This window comes from Scyliorhinus canicula, chromosome 6, assembly GCF_902713615.1.
Source record: "Scyliorhinus canicula chromosome 6, sScyCan1.1, whole genome shotgun sequence".
Classification (NCBI taxonomy): Eukaryota; Metazoa; Chordata; class Chondrichthyes; order Carcharhiniformes; family Scyliorhinidae; genus Scyliorhinus; species Scyliorhinus canicula.
Genome location: NC_052151.1, coordinates 107,476,627 through 107,502,004, shown reverse-complemented (window position 1 = coordinate 107,502,004; position 25,378 = coordinate 107,476,627). Strand labels below are relative to the sequence as shown.

The 25,378-nt window shown below is 47.4% G+C and overlaps 1 protein-coding gene across 1 annotated transcript in view; it reads right to left on the bottom strand.

The window, feature by feature from the left end:
• The window catches only part of LOC119967374 (ectonucleotide pyrophosphatase/phosphodiesterase family member 3-like), a 211,325-nt gene that overhangs the window by 20,798 nt on the left and 165,149 nt on the right, over positions 1-25,378 (bottom strand). Inside the window, exons 18-23 of the mRNA XM_038799862.1 lie at positions 22,340-22,512; positions 22,186-22,237; positions 10,834-10,988; positions 7,593-7,728; positions 7,066-7,143; positions 2,229-2,361 (exon numbers count right to left, since the gene is read on the bottom strand). Coding sequence (XP_038655790.1) covers positions 2,229-2,361; positions 7,066-7,143; positions 7,593-7,728; positions 10,834-10,988; positions 22,186-22,237; positions 22,340-22,512 — 727 coding nt within the window. The remainder of the gene's footprint in view (positions 1-2,228; positions 2,362-7,065; positions 7,144-7,592; positions 7,729-10,833; positions 10,989-22,185; positions 22,238-22,339; positions 22,513-25,378) is intronic.

Sequence of the window (25,378 nt, the reverse complement as noted above, 5' to 3'; positions counted from 1 at the left end):
TCTCCCCAGTTTTAACCACCACCACCTGGGCTCTCCAAGGGCTGTTGCTGGCCTCGATAATACCCTCCCGAAGCAGCCGCTGGACTTCAGACCTGATGAAGGTCTTGTCCTGGGTGCTGTACCGTCTGCTCCTGGTGGCGACGGGCTTGCAATCTGCAGTCAGATTGGCAAAGAGGGAGGGAGGGTCAACCTTGAGGGTCGTGAGGCCGCAAACGGTGAGTGGGGGTAGGGGTCCGCCGAATTTGAGGGTGAGGCTCTGGAGGTTACATTGGAAATCCAGGCTCAGTAAAAGTGTCACACAGAGGTTGGGGAGAACGTACAGGCGGAAACGGCTGAATTCAACGCCTTGTACGGTGAGTTTGACCAGACAGAAACCCTGGATCGGGACAGAGTGGGATCCGGAGGCCAGGGAGATCCGCTGGTTGGCGGGATGGACCGAGAGGGAGCAGCGTCTTACCGTGTCCGGATGGATGAAACTGGCCGTGCTCCCAGAGTCGATGAGGCAGGAGGTCGCGTGGCCGTTGATAAGCACCGTCGTAGAAGCGGTGGCCAGGTTGCAAGGATGGGGTTGGTCGAGCATCATTGAGGCGAATAGCGGGTGATCGACCGAAGAGTCCGACGAGCCCGATGAGTAGCGGCAGCGACCCGGGTCCCGTGGTCCAGTTCCGAGGGGAGGACAAAATGGCAGTGTCTGGAGTACCTGCAGGGATGAAGATGGCGGCGCCCATTCAGCGCACGTTGCGGGGGCGGGGCAAGACGGAGGCGACCATGGAGCGCACGTTGTGGGGGAGGGGAAGATGGCGGCGCCCATGGTGCGCACATGGCGGGGACGGTGAAAGATGGCGGTGCCCACTGATCGCACGTGGAGTTGGGGAAGGAAGATGGCAGCGCTCACTGATCGCACGTGGCCCCAGGAGCAGCGGACGGCAGGGCCCATTGCGCGATCGGCTGAGGCGAGGGGGAGAGTTCGGGCGCGATAACGGCAACTGCGCGGGCCTGACACACTGGTGCAAAGTGGCCTTTCTTGCCACAGGATTTGCAGGTCGCGGTGTGGGCCGGGCAGCACTGGCGGGGGTGCTTCTGCTGACCGCAGAAGTTGCAGCGGGGACCCCAGGATGCGTGGTGCGGCGAGCTGCGCAGGCATACTGCACGGGAGCGGCCCCAGTCGGGGGGGTTAGTTTGCACATTACGGGAAGCGGCCATCATTGAGAGCGCTAAAGTCTTTGTTGCCACAAGGTCGAGAGCAGCCCCTTCCAGCAGTTGCCGGATGGGGTCCGATGCAATACCCGTCACAAAGGCATCCTGCATGAGGAGATTCGAATGTTCCGTGGCCGAGATGGCCTGGCAGTTGCAGTCCCGTACTAGAGGGATAAGGGCGCGCCAGAAGTCCTCAATCGACTCACCCGGTTGCTGAATGCGAGTGGCGAGTACATGTCTCGCAAACAGAGTGTTCGTCGACTGGGCGTAATTCTCTTTGAGCAGTTCCATGGCCCAGGCGTAGGTAGGCGCGTCCTGAATCAGCGGGAATACACTGTAGCTCAAACTTGAGTATAGGAGTTGTACCTTCTGAGCCTCCGATGGTGTAGGGTCCGCTGAGGTGATGTAGGCCTCGAAAACAGCCAGCCAGTGGTTAAAGTATTTCTTGGTGTACGGCGACTGCGGATCCAGCTGCAGGCAATCGGGCTTAATTCTGATGTCCATGATGTTGGAAAATCTCACTGTAATAAATTGTGGCGCTAACAATTGCACACAAAGACTCGAATCAGTACAAGAGAGGCTTTATTACAGTGAGATGTAATATAGGTACTGTCGTACATCCCCTAATGCAAGCACACACATATATACAGTGGTAGAGCACTACAAATAGTATTGTGTTCTAACCTCTCCAGTTTGCCACTTCCTTTTTAGCTATGCCTGGTGCTGTTCCTGGTGTGCCCTGCAGCACCCTGCATCGAACCAGGGTTGATCCCCCGGCTTAATGATAATGGTAGAGTGGGGGTTATGGCAGGCTATGAAATGATATTTTGTGCTTGAATGCAATTCTACATTGCAATGGTAATGCTGAGCAAGAATATGCGGTACCAGGACTCACATTCAGCATGTTAAATGTCACTATAAATTGTCTTTCTCCATCATATTTTAAGTTTGCTCTTTTCTTAGCCAAAGCAGATCAAAGCAGAGTTTAGTTTTCCAGCAAACTGATACAAAATAAAAGGAATCTTGCTTACTTTTTAATTTGCTCAAGAGTATCATAATGTCCATCGTAATTGTAGTCGAACACTGGTCCACTCATTACATTGATGCCATTTGCCTTTGCGGCATCCCTCAGCAGCATAACGTTGTGCAAATAATGCCATATCTCTGTGAAGCAACCAGTCACATAATCCTTGGTCATTTTGAAATGTAGTGAACAACAGGAGCTGTTAAAAATTTAATTTCCATCAATGTCCATTACATTTTTATTGCATCCCATGACTAAAATGCTAATCGTTTTCTAAACCCTAATGCTCTTTCTTTTTATTATTTCATGGGATGCGGCATCACTGGCTGGGCCAGCATTTATTACCCATCCCTAATTGCCCTTAAGGGGGCAGTTAAGTGTCAACCACATTGCTGTGGGTCTGAAGTCACATGTAGGCCAGACCAGGTAAGGACAGCAGAATTCCTTCCCTGAAGGACATTCGTGAACTTGATGGGCTTTTATGACAATCGATTCACAGTCATTACCAGAATTTTAGTTCCGGATGTTTTATTGAATTTAAATTCCACCATGGTGGGATTCAAACCTAGTTTTCCACTCAGGGTCTCCCGCCTCAGATTCACACGGTCGATACCGGCTTTCAGCGGGTCTGCATCCTCGGCTATGTCCTCCTGAGTCTCCCTCCTCTGCTGACTGAACTTTTCTTTCTGAAAGACCACCAGCTGCTCCGTCGACCATTGGGCTGGTAGGGCCGACCCCTTGCTCTCCCCCATCTTTTCCTATGTCAGACGAAGAATTTCTTGCTCTTGCAGCTCCTTTCTCCTCGACCTACTCCTGGTCCGCGAATCCATCCACTGACCTCACCAGTGGAGTATAACTTTCCTCCACGATTTCTGCAGCCTTTTTCTCCAAAGCACCCACTCAGCAACTGGGTAAAAGGACCGAAAAAACCGCCTCGAGCAGGACCTGCCAAATGTGAGGCCTCTCACTCCTTGGCCGCCACCAGAAGTCGACTAGGGGCTTTTCACAGTAACTTCATTGCAGTGTTAATGTAAGCCTCCTTGTGACACTAATAAAGATGTTTTTAAAAATCACCTCGAGTGTCAAAGGGTGAAGCAGGCGGAGGCCAAGCGTAAACAGCAGAAGGAGAGCACAGAATCCAGAGCATCCCACCCACCTGTGGTGATCCTCGCCTGAGTCACCAGGGGGCAGCGCGGGGACACCCATAAAAGGAACGCCGAAGGCCCGCCTCCGCCACTTGAAACCGGAGGGGTTGGAGTGGCAAGAGGTGCAAGTAACTGAAGGGTGCTAGTCTGTTTGGGGCCTAGTTGCAGAACATCGAAGAGCAGCCTTTTCTCAAGTGTAATCTGTAATTTATTGTGGGACACAATAAATCATCCTTAACCTAAAGACGACTTCGAGCATTCTTTCAAGAAGCATAACATGGTACAGGAGTGGCTTCTCTGAACAGAGGGAACCAGCGCTACCAGCAAGACAAAGAAAGAAAAAGACAGCAGACAAAGAAGAAGCACCAGCAACAGGCAGGCCACCAGACTTTGCAGCCTCTCAACTTCAGACGACTTTCTGCAACAATGGAACACACGCTACTTCCAGCGCCAATGAGAGCTACAGGTAATTTAAATTATAATTGGAAAATGTTCAAACAACAATTTGAAATGTACTTGTTAGCTCAGGACTTGCATACAGCCACCGATGGAAAGAAAATTGCACTTTTAATCACATCGTGTGGCCAGCAACTGGTAGACACATATAACTCTTTCACATATGCGGATACTGAAGACAAAACTAAGTTTCAAGTGATAATGGCAAAATTGGATGAACACTGTAAGTCTCAATCCAATGAGATCATTGAAAGATTCACCCTCCGTCACAGACTCCAAAAACAAGGGGAGACTATCACCCACTTGGTCACAGAGTTACGCTTGCTGGCACAAGGCTGCAACTTTGGTGATTTAACAAACTCACTCATCAGAGATCAGCTAATCTATGGTCTTGCTGACAAAAAACTAAGAGACTCACTATTACTTCAAAACGATTTAACACTAAAAACTACCATAGAAAAATGCTTGTTACAGGAGCAGAAAATGCAGCAGGTACAGGAGCTATTTGAAAAACATTCCTTACAAAACACCCACCACGAGGACGGTATAAAGATGGTGAATTCCCCTCACAGGTCGTCTCTTCCGTTTTCCAGGCCGCGCGGGGACACCCATAAAAGGAACGCCGAAGGCCCGCCTCCGCCACTTGAAACCGGAGGGGTTGGAGTGGCAAGAGGTGCAAGTAACTGAAGGGTGCTAGTCTGTTTGGGGCCTAGTTGCAGAACATCGAAGAGCAGCAGCCGTCATCAAGGCCTGCAAAGAAACTTTCTCCAGGCATGGCATCCCACGGACGGTCATGTCCGACAATGGTCCTTGTTTTGCCAGCTGGGAGTGGACGGACTTCGCCAAGATTTACAATTTCCAGCACATAACGTCGAGTCCCCACTTTCCGCAATCGAATGGCAGGGTGGAGAAAGGTGTCCACATAGTTAAGCAACTCATCAGCAAGGCTGCGGACTCAAAATCTGACGTACACTTGGCCCTCCTGTCGTACCGTTCGTCACCTTTGAGCTCGGGACTATCACCAGCTCAGATGCTTTTCAACAGGGATGTGCGGACAACTTTACCAGCGCTACACTTCACCAATCCTGATCACTCGCCTGTCCTGGATCAAATGCGTCAACAGCGGCAAGCGCAAAAGCAGCACTATGACAAGCAGGCCAAGGTACTGCCACCGTTGGCCATCGGCGACACAGTGAGGCTGCGAAACCCAGCTGGGGGTTGGTCCAAAATGGCGGTGGTCCTCCGCCTAACATCGCCACGGTCCTACGTCGTGCAGTCGGATGATGGAACAATGGTTCGACGAAATCGGCGAGACCTTCTGAAGGTCACACCTCGTCCACGGGTCCTTCCGACACTCGATCTGCAGGACACACTGGATCCACAGGACACGGTCATACATCTTCCTGACACCCCAGCAGCAGATGTCCGCACGGACACAAACGACCCTGGATCTCCAAGCCCACTCAGGAGGTCTACACGGATCAGACGTGCACCTGACCGTCTGAACCTGTGAACATGGACTGACAAATGCATCGCCCTGCCCTGTTCTGTGTATATATATATATATAAACCTAACTCTTTACCTTTGTGTTTTACTACAGCTCTGCAACTACGAAAAAAAAAAAAAAAAGTGAAGAAGGGGGATGTGGTGATCCTCGCCTGAGTCACCAGGGGGCAGCGCGGGGACACCCATAAAAGGAACGCCGAAGGCCCGCCTCCGCCACTTGAAACCGGAGGGGTTGGAGTGGCAAGAGGTGCAAGTAACTGAAGGGTGCTAGTCTGTTTGGGGCCTAGTTGCAGAACATCGAAGAGCAGCCTTTTCTCAAGTGTAATCTGTAATTTATTGTGGGACACAATAAATCATCCTTAACCTAAAGACGACTTCGAGCATTCTTTCAAGAAGCATAACACCACCCACCTCATCAAACACCACCTGCCAAACCTGTGGCAGAGCCTGCAGATCCAGGATCGGACTAATCAGCCACCGCAGAACCCACCTCCCCGGGACTGGAAACAGGTCATCCTTGAGGCAGAGGGACTGCCCAAGTAGATTATAAACGCTTATTTTTTTTTGTGAAACGCATATTTAGCTGTGATATAAATGCACCAGCCTACCATTCTTAAATATATTTTATGCAATATAAAAACATATAAACAATTACATTTTATTACTCTACTTGATTATGCTGCCGCATGGAAGGTATTTTGTTTGTAATTATGCAAGTGATTGAGCGGAAACCTTACCGCGAGTTTCACCTCAGAAAAACAGAGCCATTTTCAGCCAGATTGCACCCAAATTGGTAACTTGATCAGAACAGGTGCATGCTTAATATGTGTGTACTTATACATTAAAGTGTGAATACCTGGGGCGGGATTCTCCGGTCTCCGATGCCGAAATCATGATTGGGAAGAGAATCCACATGGTGCCGAAATCTGGGGCGGTGCCACTTTTGTGATGCTCTGCCCCCTCCAAAACGGTGTACTCTAGGAGTATGCTGCACGCTGTATGAATGGCCTCAGGAAGTTACCTGAGGCCCTCACCCGATGCTCTGCCCCCGATGGGCCGAGTTTCCGACGGCGTGGGTCTCTCTTGCTATTTTTGTCGGGAACTCAGCGTGGCGGCTGCGGACTGAGTCCAGTGCCGCCACAGTCGGGGGAGAGCCGATCCGCGGGCAGCGGGGGGCTTTGGCAGGGGCTGGAGGCACTGGTGGTGGGTTGTCTGGATTGGCAAGCATGGCCAAAAGGGGACACTATTTTGGCAAGCTGGGTCCACGCGTGGCTGGCACCATGTTGCACGAGGCGGCTGCCTCAGGCCGTCACCATGCGCATGCACGGCCACGGATCCGGCAATTCTCCGGTCGTATCGGCTGCTAGAGCTGGGTGCTCGACGCTGCATGTCTGCTAACCCCCCATTAGACAGGGGATCGGTGGCCATTTTGCACTGTTTTTCGGTCATAAAAGAACACCGTTTCCACGCCAGCATCAGCACTTCATCTCAGAATCGGCGAATCCAGCCCACTGTTCTTAAATCAGTTACTTATTTCAAACTATCCAATAATTCACTTTTAGCGTTAAATTTCTACTTTGTTCAATTACCTACATTGCTTGATTAAAATTATGGCACAATTAAATTTTTATGAGTGCAGAAATCAACAGCAGACATTTTATACTTGAAGCATTTATTCATTTAATTCAGATACAAATTATACATTAAATAATTACTTATGTATTAATCACACTTACTTTTGAAATCCTGATACATAGGCACAATGTTGCTTGTAATTAATGCATCATATTGTTCAGTTCCTGTTTTATTCAGATCTGGAAAAAGACCATTATTAAATATTAATAAGAAAGAAACTTGTATCATGAATATGAATCCTTTCCAGACAAAACAATCAAAGCATGTGGCAAAAAAAAAAATAGGTTTTGTATTTCAAGATTTGGACAATGCAACTGGAGGTTTCATCTCCGGCCAGCAAACATTGAGCAAACTGAAGTTTGGCATCAGTTCTGACTGTTGATCACTATACTCAGTCTATGTTTAGCACAAATATGGCTCAAGTAGGAGACTGGATTTCAATTCCCAATTCCAGCTGTCATTTTAAATTGGACTGCTCTGAGTGGGTGGGTTTTCCAAAGAGTTACAATTCGATAACAAGTCGACCCACTTTGAATGTAATGTGATGATAGAAGTAATCAATCTGGTTTAACAGATTATTTTGCATTCCAATGCTCAGTTTCCTCTACCAAATTAAAGATGCACTTACTCGGAGGATAAAGAAAATCATAGTTGATGTTTAACTTTGTTTTATAGTTTGAACACATCTGGCTGATGTTTGCTGAAATTCGAGGATCGGCACGCAGGCAGTCTGAAATATCTGGTGGTAGTGAAGCAAACTTTGCCTAATGGTGAAATACAAGAAAGAGTTGTTAAAAAATTGATTTAAAGAGGCATTTTGCTGGACTGAGCTCAGCTCTTAGAACATCTAGGAATGAACAGGTCTTCAGAATGTCAGCATCAAGTGGACTGACAAGAGGGGCTGGTTTAGCTCACTCAGCTAAATCGCTGGCTTTTAAAGCAGACCAAGCAGGCCAGCAGCACGGTTCGATTCCCGTACCAGCCTCCCCGGACAGGCGCCGGAATGTGGCGACTAGGGGCTTTTCACAGTAACTTCATTGAAGCCTACTCGTGACAATAAGCGATTTTCATTTCATTTTTCATATTCCAGTGCAGTTTAATGACCTGAAACGCCCTGAAACAGGGCTGGGGAGTCATCTGAGGTCAAAATTACTCATCCCAACTGACCCAAAATTCGGTCTCATAGAGGGTTTTAGCATAAACTGCCAGTGCCTTTTGGCTTTCATCACCATTTCTACTTCTTGAGCTCTTTGTCCGAAAGCAGGTTCTTGCTAATTCTCATCTAAGGCTACCCGCACCACAGCTAAGTGCTGTGATTTTATTTAGTATGGGTGGGGCAATGAGGTAGACCCTGAATCTACCTCAGCCGTAGTTGAAATCAAACATTATGCTATTAGCATTAATCTGATGTACACATTAGGTATCTCGCCAACTGAGTTAATTGATCTCCATTAGACTATTGACCCTCACCAGGAATAGACCAAAGTAATATCCTGGATATCCCGGGGCAGGGAGCAAGCAATGAAGGAAATGGGGACTGAAGGGGGAACAAGATCATAGCAGTTATGGAGGGGGGTGGGGGTTGGGTGGGGGGAGGAGTCCTCCTGGTTCTGGATCCATGGCCAATTGTTTTATTTTAAAAGAAAATTATATCAAAAATCTGCCTTTGAGGGCTACTGCTCTTCATCTGAATTCAAATATTTGTAAAAAGGTAGATAAACAAGTGGCACAAATAAAAATAAATGGTTGAATCTTATTGCCATTTGTAGACACGTGGACCTGCATGTTATTGTCATCCACTGGTGCATTTGAAGGCAGACTGGCACATGGAATGTAGTGGATGGTCTGCCTGTTGACCACCCTGACCTGTCTTCCTCTATTCATGGCCACTTTGGGGCCTCATCCAGTCCACACTGCTATTTTTCTCACAGTGGGGGAGATCTAGGCTAAGTAGGTAGCCAGATCTGTTTGCACTTTCCTTTTTTACAAGATACATCCATCTATTTCATCATCTGTCAATTTTGAATTTCTTAAACTTTGACATGTCTACCTTTTTCTAGTTCAATGAAAGATCATTGACCAGAAACGTTTTTCTCGCTTCACAGATGTTACCAGACCTGCTAAGTATTTCCAGCATTCATTGATCTATTTTTTGAAATTCTTAATATCTTTAAGTCACTTGAATTTAAATGACTAGCTTTCAGTACAAAGGAGAACCAATTTGAAGTTAATTTGCCTTGTGTAATTTTGCTATCCAAATGAATAATCTGTCCTCTTAAAATACTGGATAAAGAAACCCATTAACCCATTAATATGCTAATGAATAAAAAAATGGAACCAGCATGTACTTAGTTATGGGTTTAACCCCCAATCTAGGGGCAGGATTCTCCTGTACCCGGCGGGGTGGGGAGGGGGGTCCCGGAGGGACGGAGTGGCGTGAACCACTCCGGTGTCGGGCCGCCCCAAAGGTGCAGAATCCTCCGCTCCTTCAGGGGCTAGGCCGGCGGCGGAGTGGTTTGCGCCCCGCCGGCTGGCGTGGAAGGCCTTTGGCGCTGCGCCAACTGGGGCCGAAGGGACTCCGCCAGCCAGTGTGGGTCCGTGCATGCGCGGGAGCGTCAGCAGCTGCTGCTGTCATCCCCGCGCATGTGCGGGGGGGGGGGGGAGGTTCACCTTTGCGTCGGCCATCGCGGAGGCCTACACGGCCGGCGCGTAGGAATACAGTGCCCCACAGCACAGGCCCGTCCGCGGATTGGTGGGCCCCGATCGCGGGCCAGGCCACCATGGGGGCACCCTCCGGGGCCAGATCGCTCCGCGCCCCCCCGAGGACCCCGGACCCGCCCGCGTCGCCAGGTCCTGCCGGTAAGGGACCTACTCCAATTTACGCCGGCGGGACTTGCATAGAATGGGCGGGACTTCGGCCCATCACGGGCCGGAGAATCACTGGGGGGGGGGGTCACTGCCAGCGGCCCTGACCGGCGCGGCACGATTCCCGCCCCCGCCAATTCTCCGGCGCCGGAGAATTCGGCAGCCGGAGGGGGCGGCATTCACGCCACCCCCCAGCGATTCTCCGACCCGGCGGGGGAGTCAGAGAATCCCGCCCTATGTCTTGAACATTGACTGTAGGATGGCACATTAATGTAATTCTGAAGGAGTGCAATGTTGTCAGAAGTGCCATCTTGATAGACCATCAGACAAAGAAGCGGAATTAGGCCACTCAGCCCACCCAGTCTGCTCCACCATCCAATCATGGCTGATATTTTCCTCATCCCCATTCTCCTGCCTTCTCCCCATTAATCAAGATTATGAGATACCAAAGGAGGTCTCACCTGCCTTTTTGCTGGACATGAAATCTCAGTGTTGTTACAGAGAAGGGAATTTCCCCACCAACCTAACTAAAGATCATAGGATCACAGAATCCCTGTAGTATAGAAGGAGGCCATTCAGCCCATCAGATCTGCACCAACCCTTGGAAAGAGCACCATACCTCGGCCCATACCCCCACCCTATCCCCTAACCCAGTACCCCCACCTAATCTTTTGCACACTAAGGGGCAATTTAGCATGGCCAATCCACCTAACCTGCACATCTTTGGACTGTGGGAGCAGCCGCAGGAAACCCAGACAGACGTGGGGGGGAAAGTGCAAACTCCACACAGTCAGCCAAGGCCGGAATTGAACGCAGGTCCCTAGTGCTGTGAGACAGCAGTGCTAACCACTGTGCCAACATGCTGACCAAAGAAAATGATCAAGTTATTCATCATTCTTGTTGTTCATGGAATATTTCATAAGATTGCTATCATATTTGCATATTTAACAACAGTGATTGAAGTTCAAAAGTCACTTATTAGATGTGTCATGTAACAAGCTTACCGATTTGGGAACAGTGTAAGCACTCCATAGGGGCATCAAAATGTCAGCACTATATCCATTCACATAAAATGTATGAAACAAGAGACAATATGTGTTGCCCTTCTGCAAAACTCTGGGCCTTCCGTAAGGCATATTAAGAGCTTCTGATTCTTTAACTGAAAGTACACAAGGTTACAATCATTATTCTGTTCCAAATGTAATTAAGGCTGTTAGTCCATAAAAATATTTTTTTCAATCCTTGCTCATTTGTTTCGGAACTTACCTACTTTAGCAAAGTGTGGTACGATGCAATTGCGTCTCATGAGGTGAGGTTACATTTATAGATGTTGCATTATGAAGATTTCTGATATGAGGAATGTGCATTTCCTTAGAGGAATTGAATGTTATCCTGAATTGACCTTGTTCATTTACTCGTGACACCCATAAATTAACATTGGCAAAGATTGGATACAGGATTCACAACTATCTTTGTCCGACAGCGCATATAAAAGAATATCAACTGGAAGGAAAAGTTGCCCTAAGGTGGTCTGGAACTAAGCGTGCGAACTAAGCAAAAACTATATTCTAACCATGGAAGCATCACTTCAAATGAATGTTCATTTTTTTTAACTGCCAATGAATAGAAAGCCTACCCAAGTTATTTCTTGCCAAATCTCCAGCACATTCTTTAAGATTCATTGTTATTCAGATAGAAACACCATTTGTTTGAGCTGGTTTTTAAGAGGTCACTGGAACCTTTGGCTGAATTTTTATCCTTGTGATAGGTAGGGGAGGTTGGCCTGCCCACTTCAGGAGAAAGTGCCCACAAAGATGGGATCTTCATTGCTGAAGATGCGGGCTGAAGTCAGGCCAACTGTCTGGGCAAGAAGCGTGGAGGCAGACACAGCTGTTTAAAAGGACCACCTTGGTGCTTTGGGATTTTATTCCAGTGCAAATAAGACCCTCCAGCCCCCACCCCTTCACTCTCCCAGAGTTGGTGACACTATTGTGTAGATCATTTTAAGGTGCCATAAAATTTGGTGACAACTCCCTTGGGACGTCAAGTGATACAGGTCTCTGCATGCAATGCAAGTGATATGATGGGTGCTTACAGGAAAAAGGATGAAACTTCACAAGGACTCACCTCCTCTCCCTCCCCAGCCCCCTTTTATTTCATTAACAAGTCCAAAGATGTGCGGGTTAGGTGGATTGGCCATGCTAAATTGCCCGTAGTGTAAGGTTAATGGGGGGATTGTTGGGTTACGGGTATACGGGTTACGTGGGTTTAAGTAGGGTGATCATTGCTCGGCACAACATCGAGGGCCGAAGGGCCTGTTCTGTGCTGTACTGTTCTATGTTCTATGTTCTAAGAGCAAAGTGAAAACCAGGACATTTGAATTATTTTTAGGAAATTGTCAGGACACTGTGATATTTAATGAAAAACGGGAGCTGTCGGTAAAGCCAGGGGGCAGGATTCTCCAATAATGGGGCCATGACGGGGGTGGATTAGCACAGTGGGCTAAAAAGCTGGCTTGTAATGCAGAACAAGACCAGCAGCGCGGGTTCAATTCCTGTATCGGCCTCCCTGAACAGGCGCCGGAATGTGGCGACTAGGGGCTTTTCACAGTAACTTCATTGAAGCCTACTTTTGACAATAAGCAATTATTATAATTATTATTATTATGTCACTTTTACACTGGCGCATCACTCTGGGCTTTCGTGAAGAAAGTCCTGAGTGATTCTCCTACCTGCAGGGGGCTTGCAGGGCCCCAGAGTGCTTTTCGCAGCTCTGGCCAGTGGATACGGGGCCGTGCACTTCCGGTCAGGAGTCTGCGCACTTCCGGTCGGGAGTCTGCGCACTTCCGGTCGGGAGTCTGCGCACTTCCGGTCGGGAGGCTGTGCATGCGCACTGCGGCGGCCGCGCCGTGCGACATAGCGGACTCAGCCCGCGGAGCGGCACCAGGAATGTAGGCCCTCCTGAGATCACACGCGCCCATGGGTCCGTGATGCCTGATCACCCCCTGGCCATCCATGAGGCCCCCTCCCGGTGTTCGATCCCCTGCACCCTGACTGAGTCCGCAGCCGCCACCGGCCATTCCCAATGGCCGATAGGTGGTTACAACCACGCTGTCAGGAACTTGGCCAGTTTTCTTTGGAGAATCGCGGTGGGGGACGGGGGATGGGGGGGGGTTGAGACGGGGACTCTTTCAATGGCATGCGCGCGATTCACGACCAATTCTCCGGGGAAATCGTGGGTATGGCGTTGGACCGGATTTCGGTGTAAACGCCCATTTTCTGCCCCGCGCCGATTGCGATTTTGGTGCAGAGGCTCGGAGAATCTAGGCCAGGATGTCTGGTCACCCGAACATAGATCCTGTCACACCATTCTTTAAGTTTTGGTGTTGTCTTGGCTGCTCCATTAAAATTGACACAAATACGTCAACATTGAGAACTTTGTTAATTGAAGCTTAGGGGAGGAGATAAAGCTACTTGAATACGTTTCAGTGTGACAACAAGTGAAGATAAGTTAATTATTTATTTTTACGGCAGCAGGTAGAATTCAAATTCAATAAAAAGAAGAAATCTGGAATTGAGAAGCTGGTCTGAGTAATGGTGATCATAAAACTATCATCGAATACATCCGATTCAGATTAATGTTCTTTAGGGAAGGGAATTTGCTGTCCTTAGCTGGCCTGGCCTACAAGTGAGCCCAGACCCACAGCAATGTGGCTGACTTTTAAATGCCCTTTGAAATGGTCCAGCAAGCCATTCAGTTCCAAGGTTCACTCAGTTCATTAGCAGTGGGCAACAGATGCTGGCCTTGTTGGTGTGGCCACCACAGATATGCAGTAGGGAAAGGTCACTGTCTAAGGCCTTTCAGCCAAAGTACACCAAGGGACTAGAAATGCTATGGAACAATTCGGGCTGTAAGACCAACAGTCAATGTATATGGTAAACATTCCATGTATCACAACCTTATTGAGGCACTTCAAGAGTGCAACACAATCTATGCAGAAAATTTGAATGTCTGGCAGTGTATTTGAAAATTAGCATTTTCTGTAAAGACTGTTTTGAAATGTTTTGTAATGTTCTTTTAGATACTTTATGAACAAAGTATATTTTTGCAAATAAACAAATTCTGTCCTTGTCGTCAGCAACACCAACATCACATCAAAGAAGAAAGGAAAAAAATTGTTTTAACTATAATACCACATGTTAGCTTCTAAGCTACATTATTAGACTTTATAGGTTATAATTGTGCTTTGATTTTTAGAGTCTTTCTGCACATATGCCAAGCCAGTGGCTTTTCAATCTGCTTTAATGGCTCTTGGTCTTATAAAATAGACATCACATGATTTTCATGTAGCTGGCACACAGCCAGTGTGAGGTCTGTTCCTTCTATTGTAAAAAGAACATCTGAAACCATGTTACAGAAAGCTCTTTTGCTGCAATTCAATACCAGGGGCAGGATTCGCCGTCCCGCTGCACCCATTATCTGGTGCGGCACAGCCCCGCCAGCAGTGGGATCCTCTGTCCTGGCAGCCGGCCAATGGGGTTTCCCATTGTGGGCATCGTCACGCCGTTGGGAAATCCACTAGCGTGAGTGTGCTGCCGGCAAAATGGAGGATCCCGCTGGCAGAGAATCCAGCCCCTGGTCTTTGAAGCTTTGTCCTCCTTGCGTTAAATTTAATGTGGATTCAGGCTTCTAAAAGACCGAGTGGTCCAAATCAGTTCAGAGCACAATAGGAACTGGAGGAATTGTAGTTCAGAAAGCAGCAGTTGGTCAGATGTGAAGTCTTAAGAGACATTTAAGAATAAAGAGATGTTGGCACTTTGGATGGTTGGCTTCGGTTTCCCGTTCTTTGTGGTGGAAATGTACCTCAACCATATGCAAAACATCTCCTTAAGCCCTTTGCTCCATGACAGTTTTGCATTCCAGTCTTTGATTCCCTTTTACCTGGGCCGGATCTATTCTCATCGTCTGAAATCGATCCTCCTCTAATTCAGTTTTTTCACTTTAGATTGCTCCATGTCCTTTTCCACAGCTAACCTGAATCTTATATCATAATTGCTGCGATGATATGGGTTGTTATTTGTTTCAAAATATAATTTCCTTTTTGAACTGTACAGTCTTTTATACTTCGTATTGCAATGGCCAATTTGTTCTCACTGGCCACCAATGATATGAGCATAATATGGCCATGTCAATGTAGGAAGGACCGGGTGACGCCAATCTGAACCTGAACTTCCTCCCAAATCTCCTGTGTCTAATGAAAATGTATTTAAGTTGAGAAGGCAGGTATTTGGGGTTACCATTCTCAAAAATGGATAGATCTTTTCCTGCACCTAACTCTATTCTTTTAAAAAACCTCAGTTTGGATGGTTAAAGGGAAGAGCATTTGATAACTGTCATCACTGGAGCTGGTTTGATACTTGTGGTGAATTATAAACCTAGTAATTCACACTGTGTTCTATTATATGTATTGTGTCCTTGTGGGCTCTGTATACAAACCTTTGCGCGGCTATGCCCATAGGGGGAGATGAGGAGTTTGTACCTTGGCTCCGCCCATGGCTCCACCCATGGCTCCTCCCACTAACCAGAAGTATAAATCTCTGCAGTCGTGAGCCTGCTGCCAGTTCATCTCATCGCAGGCAGGCTCTGTTGTAAGATTATTAAAACTACTGTTCACTTCCAATCACGTGTCTTGTGAATTGATGGTCACATCAATTTAATAACCTTAGGAAACTTGAAGAAAACTACTATGGAATCAGCCCTCAAACCTGATCAACTAGAACTCGACCTTCAGGCTGCAGAGGTGAAAGAAATCTTTCTACACTGGCTCAGATGTATCAAGGCCTACCTGGCTGAATCAAGCACTTCAGAAAGTACGGAGGAGCAGAAACTCAGCCTACTGCACGCAAGGGTGAGCCACCGTATCTCTACTCAACTTAACAGTACTACCTCGTATACGGAGGCCCAGGCCATGCTCGATCGAATGTACACGAGGCCCATCAACGAGGTCTACGCGTGCCACATTTTTACGACCCGCCGCCAGCGGAGTCGCTGGAAGAATTTCTGCACGATTTAAAAGCTTTAGCTCGGGACTGAAATTATCAAGCTGTATCAGCCGCCCAACATATGGAGCTCGCTGTCCGAGATGTATATGTGGCCGGGCTCAGGTCCAACTATGTGCGCCGCACGGCCACTCAGCCACTACGCAACTCCAGTGTGCCATTTTTGTGGGCAGCCCCAACACACACGGCAGCACTGCCCGGCCCGCAACGCGACCTGCAGCAGCTGCGGTCGCAAAGGACATTATGCCCGGGTCTGCCTGGCGAAGAAAACCCCTGCTCCAAACTCTCCCGCAGCCCAGAGCACTCGCTTCCCAAACTCGCAGGCCCACAGGCCCCGAAATGCTGCAGCCAGTATGTCGACTCCGTCCCCACCTGGCACGTGCGACTCATGGGGGCCGCTATCTTGGCAATCCTCCTCCACGTGGCCGGCCACGTGCGACTCATGGGAGCCACCATCTTGGACGCCTTCTTCCTTGCCGTCCGCCACGTGCGATCCACGGGGGCGGCCATCTTGGGATCCATCCTCTTCAACCTCTGAAACGCACCTCGAAGACTACGACCTCAGCGGACAGTCATTACGGGGCCACTCCAGCACAGCTGATCGAGCCACCGACTACCCGCAACTCAGCACAGTCACGTTGGACCAGTCGCATCCGAAACACTTCCGCAATTCGATGATGCCCGTTAAAATCAATGGGTACAGTATACCATGCCTCTTCGACTCCGGGAGCACCGAGAGCTTTGTACACCCAGATCTGGTAAGACGCTGTTCGCTCCCTATTTTCCCTGCACGGCAGACTATCTCCCTCGCTTCGGGCTCGCACTCCGTCCACCTCCAAGGGAGCACCGTCGCGACCCTAACGATTCAGGGCGCCAGCTACTCGAACTTCTAGCTATACGTACTCCACGAACTCTGCGCCCCACTCTTACTGGGACTCGACTTCCACTGTAACCTCAAAAGCCTCACACTCAGCTTCGGCGGGCCCCTACCTCCACTCACTATCTGCAGTCTAGCGACGCTAAAAATCGACCCCCCCCTCCACTCTTTGCTAACCTCACTCTGGACTGCAAACCCGTAGCCACTCGCAGCAGGCGGTACAGCCTGCAGGACAGGGTGTTTATCAGAACCGAGGTCCATAGGCTCTTACAACTCCCTCTCCCTCATTGTCCCAGGGCCCTCAAAAGGTGCCTGGGATTCTTCTCGTATTATGCCCAGTGGGTCCCTCAGTATGCGGACAAAGCACGCCCACTATTTAAGGCCACACTCTTTCCTCTGTCAGATGAGGCTCGCCAGGCCTTCACCTGCATCAAGGAGGACATTGCCAAAGTGGCCATGCGGGCGGTGGATGAATCTGACCCTTTCAGGTAGAGAGCGATGCCTCAGAGGTAGCTCTCGCAGCCAATCTAAATCAGGCAGGGAGACCAGTCGCCTTTTTCTCCCAAACCCTCTCCGCTTCGGAACTTCGACACTCCTCAGTCGAAAAGGAAGCACAAGCCATCGTGGAAGCTATACGACACTGGAGGAACTACCTTGCAGGTAGGAGGTTCACCCTCATCACCGACCAAAGATCGGTTGCCTTCACGTTTGACAACTCACAAAGGGGTAAAATTAAAAATGATAAAATCCTGCGGTGGAGGATCGAACTCTCCACCTACAAGTACGATATTATGTATCAACCGGGGAAGCTCAACGACCCCCCCAAATGGCCTGTCCCGCGGCACGTGCGCCAGCGCGCAAGACGACCGCCTGAAAGCTATCCACAATTACCTCTGCCACCCGGGGGTCACCCGGCTCGCCCACTACATCAAAGCCCGAAATCTGCCTTTCTCCACCGAGGAGGTAAAAGCCATCACCAGGGATTGCCCGATCTGCGCGGAGTGCAAACCGCACTTCTATGGACCAGACAGGGCCCACCTGGTAAAGGCATCCTGGCCCTTTGAACGCCTGAGCATCGATTTCAAAGGGCCCCTCCCCTCGACCAATCGGAATGTGTACTTCCTGAACGTCATTGACGAGTTCTCCCGCTTCCCCTTTGCTATCCCGTGCCCCGATATGACCTCCCACACAGTCATCAGAGCCCTGCACAATGTCTTCACCCTGTTCGGTTTCCCCAGCTACGTACACAGCGACAGGGGTTCGTCCTTTATGAGCGGCGAGCTGCGTCAGTACCTGCTCGACAAGGGCATCGCCTCGAGCAGGACTATCAGCTACAACCCCAGGGGGAACGGGCAGATGGAGAGGGAGAACGCGGCGGTCTGGAAGACCGTCCTACTGACCCTCCGGTCCAGGAATCTCCCGACCTCCCATTGGCAGGAGGTCCTCCCCGACGCGCTCCATGCTATTAGGTCCCTCCTATGCACCGCCACCAACCAGACCCCTCACGAACGGCTATTTATTTTTTCTAGGGGCACTACCACGGGGATTTCGCTCCCAGCATAGTTGAAGACACCAGGCCCGGTTCTCCTCTGGAAGCACGTCCGGGCACACAAAACTGACCCACTCGGAGAAAGAGTGCTCCTACTCCACTCCAACCCCCAATACGCTTTCATCGAATACCCTGACGGCCGTCAGGACACTGTTTCCCTCCGGGACCTGGCGCCTGCAGGATCCACTCCACCACCACGGCTGCCGATGTACCCCTCACACTACACCCCACACAACCCTCCGCGCCCTGCGCCCCCGCACCTACAGGTTCACGGCCCGTGCTCCGCGCCCCCGCACCTATTGGTTTCCTGCGCTCCCCGTCGCCTGTCGAACCAGTCGGGCATTAGTTAGCACTAATACCAATCAAAAATACATTAACTTGTCTTTTGGAAGATCAACATTTTTTTAACAACTTGGTCGTCTGATATTTGGAAAGTATCCAAGAGCTTTTTCTGATTTATTTCTGAATATAAATAGCTCAATATGACAAAACAAATTACATTCAACTGTATATAACTGCTAAAGCACCTGTGGTCACCATAATTGAATAAGAAACGTTTTACAAGCAAAACATGAATTGTACAAATATCTGTGACGAATGTAGAAATAGTTGTACATTATATTTTACATTTGTGGCAGCAATGTTTTTAAAACCCTGGTTTAAAATACACACAGGCAGTGTGTCGACTAATTAAGCAGTCATAAAAGGTGAGGTAATCATTAATTCCAACCACTTACTTGGTTACAGATAAAGAGCTAATGGAATCATGTTTTAATTGCTGGTGATTCCCTGGAGATAATTTCTGAGGGACTGTATTTAGTCCGAGCTAAGCAGGTCATGGAACTTAGAATTTTACAGATGATGTAATTAATGGGAGGAGCCCAGTTTGACTGTAGTTTTGCAGTCCACTGTAGGATTTTAAGGTCAACAGCAATTTTTTCAAATGTTGTTAGGTTGAGCAGAAGTGTATGGATCTGCTCTTGAAAGAAACTCCCTCCAAAAGTTTCTCAGCAAGTAACCTGTTTTGTTAACTCAATTTATAAGTGGCATTTGAACTGTATTGGGTTGCTTGATTGGAATGAGTGGCAAGTGTAGATAGTACGTTCAAGCTTTTGCTTTTATTTAAGAACTGTTTAACTTTTAATTGTAAAGCTATTTCTTAGATGTTAACATGGTTAATTCTGTGTTATAATTAAAGTTTGTTTTAACATAAAAGATACCTATTAGTCAGAGTCATCACTCCTGGGGTGAAGTATCCTTTCCTCTCAGTTTTACAAATATAAAATATGTTTGGAGTTCTTGTTGAGTATCTTAACAAAAGTTGGGGTCTGGTCCAGCATCCTGACATATCACTATGAAAACACTGCACCACATAATCAGTCTGTAATGTCACAAAGCAGCATTTCCAGATGAGAAAAAAATAGATTTGGAACAAATGAGGATATTCCTGTACATTGACAGCCAACAAAACTGTTGAAATAGCTGCATAATTTGAACTGGTGATGATTGGTTTGTAAGGTGAGAACTCTCATCCTTGATCTGTTGGATCCTGTGACTCTTGAAAAATTAAATTAATGGTGGTTCGACCAATTAATCTTCTTTCTTCCATGTCTTGTGGTACATGTAGCAACTAATTTATTCCACTGTCTCAACATCCAGCAGATAGTGCTCTGGGTCACTTCCATTCTCAACATCCAGCAGATAGTGCTCTGGGTCACTTCCATTCTCAACATCCAGCAGATAGTGCTCTTGGTCACTTCCATTCTCAACATCCAGCAGATAGTGCTCTGGGTCACTTCCATTCTCAACATCCAGCAGATAGTGCTCTGGGTCACTTCCATTCTCAACATCCAGCAGATAGTGCTCTGAGTCACTTCCATTCTCAACATCCAGCAGATAGTGCTCTGGGTCACTTCCATTCTCAACATCCAGCAGATAGTGCTCTGGGTCACTTCCATTCTCAACATCCAGCAGATAGTGCTCTGGGTCACTTCCATTCTCAACATCCAGCAGATAGTGCTCTGGGTCACTTCCATTCTCAACATCCAGCAGATAGTGCTCTGGGTCACTTCCATTCTCAACATCCAGCAGATAGTGCTCTGAGTCACTTCCATTCTCAACATCCAGCAGATAGTGCTCTGGGTCACTTCCATTCTCAACATCCAGCAGATAGTGCTCTTGGTCACTTCCATTCTCAACATCCAGCAGATAGTGCTCTGGGTCACTTCCATTCTCAACATCCAGCAGATAGTGCTCTGGGTCACTTCCATTCTCAACATCCAGCAGATAGTGCTCTGGGTCACTTCCATTCTCAACATCCAGCAGATAGTGCTCTGGGTCACTTCCATTCTCAACATCCAGCAGATAGTGCTCTGGGTCACTTCCATTCTCAACATCCAGCAGATAGTGCTCTGGGTCACTTCCATTCTCAACATCCAGCAGATAGTGCTCTGGGTCACTTCCATATGAAGACTCCTTTTTACATGGAGCTGTCATTAGCCTGACTAAATTACAACTCACTACTAGATGCAATGGGGATAACAACAATCCACTGAAAGTATCCCACTCGATGTCAACCTAGTAATATATAGACAGAGCTTCCACTTCCGGGTGCAGGTAGTAGAGTATCCAGGACTTTAACCTTAAAGGTCTACTTTATTACTACATATTAATTTAGATGACTCTCGGCTTCTCTATAGTAATCAAGGCTACAGATTGCAAATCAAAAAAATGGCAGAATAATAGAGAAGAAGGAAAACTACAGATGCGACCAATGGCGCCATGATGTCCACCAATGGTGGGGCAAGGAGGCCCACCCAAGCCAAAACGGGGATCAAACGTCATTCTGATGTCTCAAATCTGATCCACACTAGTCATCTAGCCAACTGAGTCAACTAGCACCCCAAGGAGTTCAAGTTGCTGTGGCAATGCACACTTTTACATGCATTTGTAGCCTGGAGCTAGGGTAGTGATGATAGAGGCTCCAATTTCTTTCCATCGCATAGCTGACCAGAACGTGCCCTTTCATTTCACCCATTCTTACTGCCTGCCACTGGCGTATGATGAAAGGATTTATTAGTTGATCGTCAAGCTTTCAGCCACGTTATGAACATACCTTCCTTGGGCATCAGGTTTTGGAGTGAGATTTAAACCTAGAGTTTCTAGCTCAGAGGCATGAACATTACCCACTGCACCACAAGACCTCCTCCAAAAGAAAACTGCAAGATGTCTTTTCACAACAATGCAAACAGGAGCTTCACCGTTGAAAAGGCTTGGAATTTAAGTCTTTAGTATGATTACAACTACAAATCTTACAATCTCACAACTTGGATTAAGCCAATGTTGACTTCTCTAGTATTCATGCATTACATTAAACCAAATTACCATTGTGTATATGTACACATATATGTGTGGATCAGATAGGGCTACTGTCAACATTGCACATTCCTGAAAGCACCAGAGAGTGCATTAATCTAACACCCTACTGTACACACAGTAGTGAAAACATTTATATCTATTGCAGGATTATTGCTTTTATGAGAACATTTTTTTTAGAAAATTAGCTATTCTTACAACACTGGTTTCACCCACATTGAATTATCTATCCTTTATACCAATGTTGGATATTCAGGGACAGAGCTTCATTGTGGACAAAAGAATATTCTCAAGAATAACCAGTACTTCCAAGAGAAATCTTGTGGATTAATTACCTCAAGTTAGGAATTTATTCTGTAATAATTTGGCAGTCAATTTTCCAATCAATAATTTTACACTGTTAAAATTTAATCACAGAGTACATAGGTTGCATCACTCACATTTGCAGAATTGACTTTTGATATGACAAAAGTATGAAAGCAATATATTATCTTACCTTCTGGAAGAGTAAGGTTAATTCCTTTATTCATTTCTTCTATAGTTGGGGTCTGAAAGACATATACATTCTGTTGATATTAAAGTTTACTTGCCTCTTAAAGTAACCTTGTACAATCCAATGTGAAATATACAGCCAGTCCCGCAGTACTTACCGAGACATTACATGAGCAACCCAGGTTGTCATTTGGAGTCAATGTGGAGAGTGGGCAAGCAGATGGAGCAGATACCTCTACAGGGCATGCAGGCTGGTAGAAAGGATTTTTCAGCAGATGGTTTAGACTGCCATGGGATCCATTATTAGGTGCAGGCGTAATCCGTAACAAATCTAACAAGGGCAGAAAAGAGCAATCCTGTTACAAAAACACATTTGGGCCTGTTCTTTTTTGGAATCGCCTTTCTAACAGTACGTATTGAAATGGCAGGCTTAAAGAAAAGAATATTTACTCGCGACTAATTAGACATTAGGTATGAGACAAATGATCAGCATGCATTAAATTACAAACCAATAAAGCAAGTTTTACTCAATGTAGGTAACTGATTATTTTGTTTTGTTTTTCCAAAGTTACAGATTTACAGTCATGTAAATCATATTAGCTTCAACAGTCAATTCACAATAGAATAATTTTGCCAATTTAAGGATAAATCTCAGACCCATCCCTCTTACACCTACATCAGCATACCCCACTCACACCGGATAATACCAGCATCAGACCCTTGACAACACTGCTATTGCAAAAGGAAAATGCCATTGTAGTCAATGCATTCATAGACACTCTAGGCTGAATTTTAAGTAGGTGGCAAGGATCCTATCTCCGGGGCCAAAAGTGGTGGGTTACCCTGCATCAGGAGGCAGAGGGACTTGTGTCTGCCAACGGGAGCCAAATAAATGGCGGACGCCATAGTTGTCATGCTAAGTTTAGTGGCCTGCCCACCCAAGAGCTGCCAGTCCAATCAGTGGGCCAACAGCTCAGGAGCCTCAACAGCACCACCAGTGGCCACGTCTGAGGCTGCACCGTTAGGATGATGGCACATGAAAATGAAAACCGCTTAATGTCACAAGTAGGCTTCAAATGAAGTTACTGTGAAAAGCCCCTAGTCGCCACATTCCGGCACCTGTTTGGGAGGCTGGTACAGGAATTGAACCGTGCTGCTGGCCTGCCTTGGTCTGCTTTAAAAGCCAGCTCTTTAGTCCTGTGCTAAACCAGCAATGGCTGAGCATCTCCAAGGTCGGGTAAGTGGGATCTAGGTTTGCTGAGTTCAGTTACACAGGCACTGTGAAGAAGGTTGCTGAGGCCAAGGGCAGCCATTGCCACGGGGTGGGGATCACTCAGTGGGCCAAAAAGTATCTGGAAAAGCAGTCCCTCTGCAGAGACTGCTGGAAGACCGCCAGGATTTACCTGGCAGTCTCCCCACTCAACAGCAACCAACCTAGTAGTTGGCAAAATACCACCGGAGGTGGGAAAAAGTCCTTAATTGGCAATTTAAGTGGCTCAATTAGGCTATGGACAAGCAGGCCTGCTACCACCTTTCCCACTGGCAAAACTGCATGGGAGGATGATTAGGACACCACCCGCTGCCTTCCTGTGCCAATTTGCCAGTCTTCCTGCTTCCCACCTCATTCCCAAAAGTCTGGTAAAATTCAGCTGTGCAATCTCACCAGGCCTGAGTGTCGGTGATGCAATTCAGTGAGTCACTTGGAAGTACAATATTCATTCACACAAGGAAATGAGATCACAATCACACATCCCGACAATAAGACAGACTTCTCCATTCTTTCACAACTTGGAACAAACTGTTCAATATGTAAATTTTGTGGCAAGAAGCAAAACGTAAATGTCATTGGACCTGAAACTTGTTTACTTTGGGTTTAGCCCATTGGTTTTTTTTGTGCACAATTCAACTCTGTGGTATGGGACTAGAAATTACAAAATATGTTTTCATGATCTTCAGAACATGTTGAGGAAAAACTGTCTCAGATTTGGCCCTACTTTCGAAGTAGCAGATCATAATAAAGTTTTCAAAATTAAGTTTGATGGCCCAGAAATCACTGGAATGGGGCGCCTTGGCATGTTTTTTATCACCCCCTCAGGTCATATTATTTTGGTCCTGCAACCTTACGGAAATGGAAATTGGTAATGGAACAGTGATGTTAGTGAGGCACTTGGACCTGAACGTAGAGACCAATGATCCATCTCCTGAAATTTAAGGATAGAGTAGGAAGTAGTGACAAGGAAAAGGAATGAATTAGAACAAATTAGATTCACAAAAAGAAATAAGGGAGATAAAGTTTGGATTAAAAGAGAGCAAAAGACAAATGAAATACGCCTTTTTTCAACACATTTTAATTTTAAAAATCCCCAAGATCAATTTTACCATGTCTGCGGTGAGATTCATTCATATTTGGGGAGCAAATCCAGCAATTTTCTGATACTCTTTAACCTCACCTTGTGAGGGTAATGGAGAGCAAGAACCATCCATCCTGTAATTTGTGGTTTTTCACAACATACCTCTTCCTCCCCACAAATTGTTTTCTCTAATGCATTGATAATGGCACGTGCAGTGAGTTTGTGATTACATTGTAATCTCTGGGCTATACATCACTCAAATGCTACATTCGCTCCTGGCTAGATGTCACTCAAATGTTACATTCGCTCCTGGCTAGATGTCACTCAAATGCTACATTTGCTCCTGGCTAGATGTCGCCGATATTTTGCTTCAACTCTTTGGGCAGGATTTTTCACGTCGCAGGGTTTCTTGCACCGCCGCGGTTAAATTCGGCAGTGAACGTATCCCTGGCCCTACTCCCAGGTGTTTCCCAGCAACCACTTAACACTCCAAGGAGCATTAATTGGCTGGAGGCGGGGCTTCTATGTCACCTGGGGTGGTAGTCCTGCCTCAGAGAGATGATATCCATCTGATTGACTGAGAGCTCTCTAATCCCAACACCGCTAGCGGAAATGGTGAGAGCTGCTGGGACAGTGTCACAGAACAAAGAACTGCAAGACCAGGCTAGGGGTAAGTCCAGAGATCTCTGTTTGTGGGGGGGTTGGGGTGGTGGGGGGGGGGGGGGGGGGTGATAAGTGGCCACTTAGGGGCCTTAATTGGGGAGAGGGTGACCAGGCAACCTCCCATAAAATCGCTGACAGGTAGACCCTTGGGAAGGAAACCCCCCTCCCCCCCACACCTAGAAT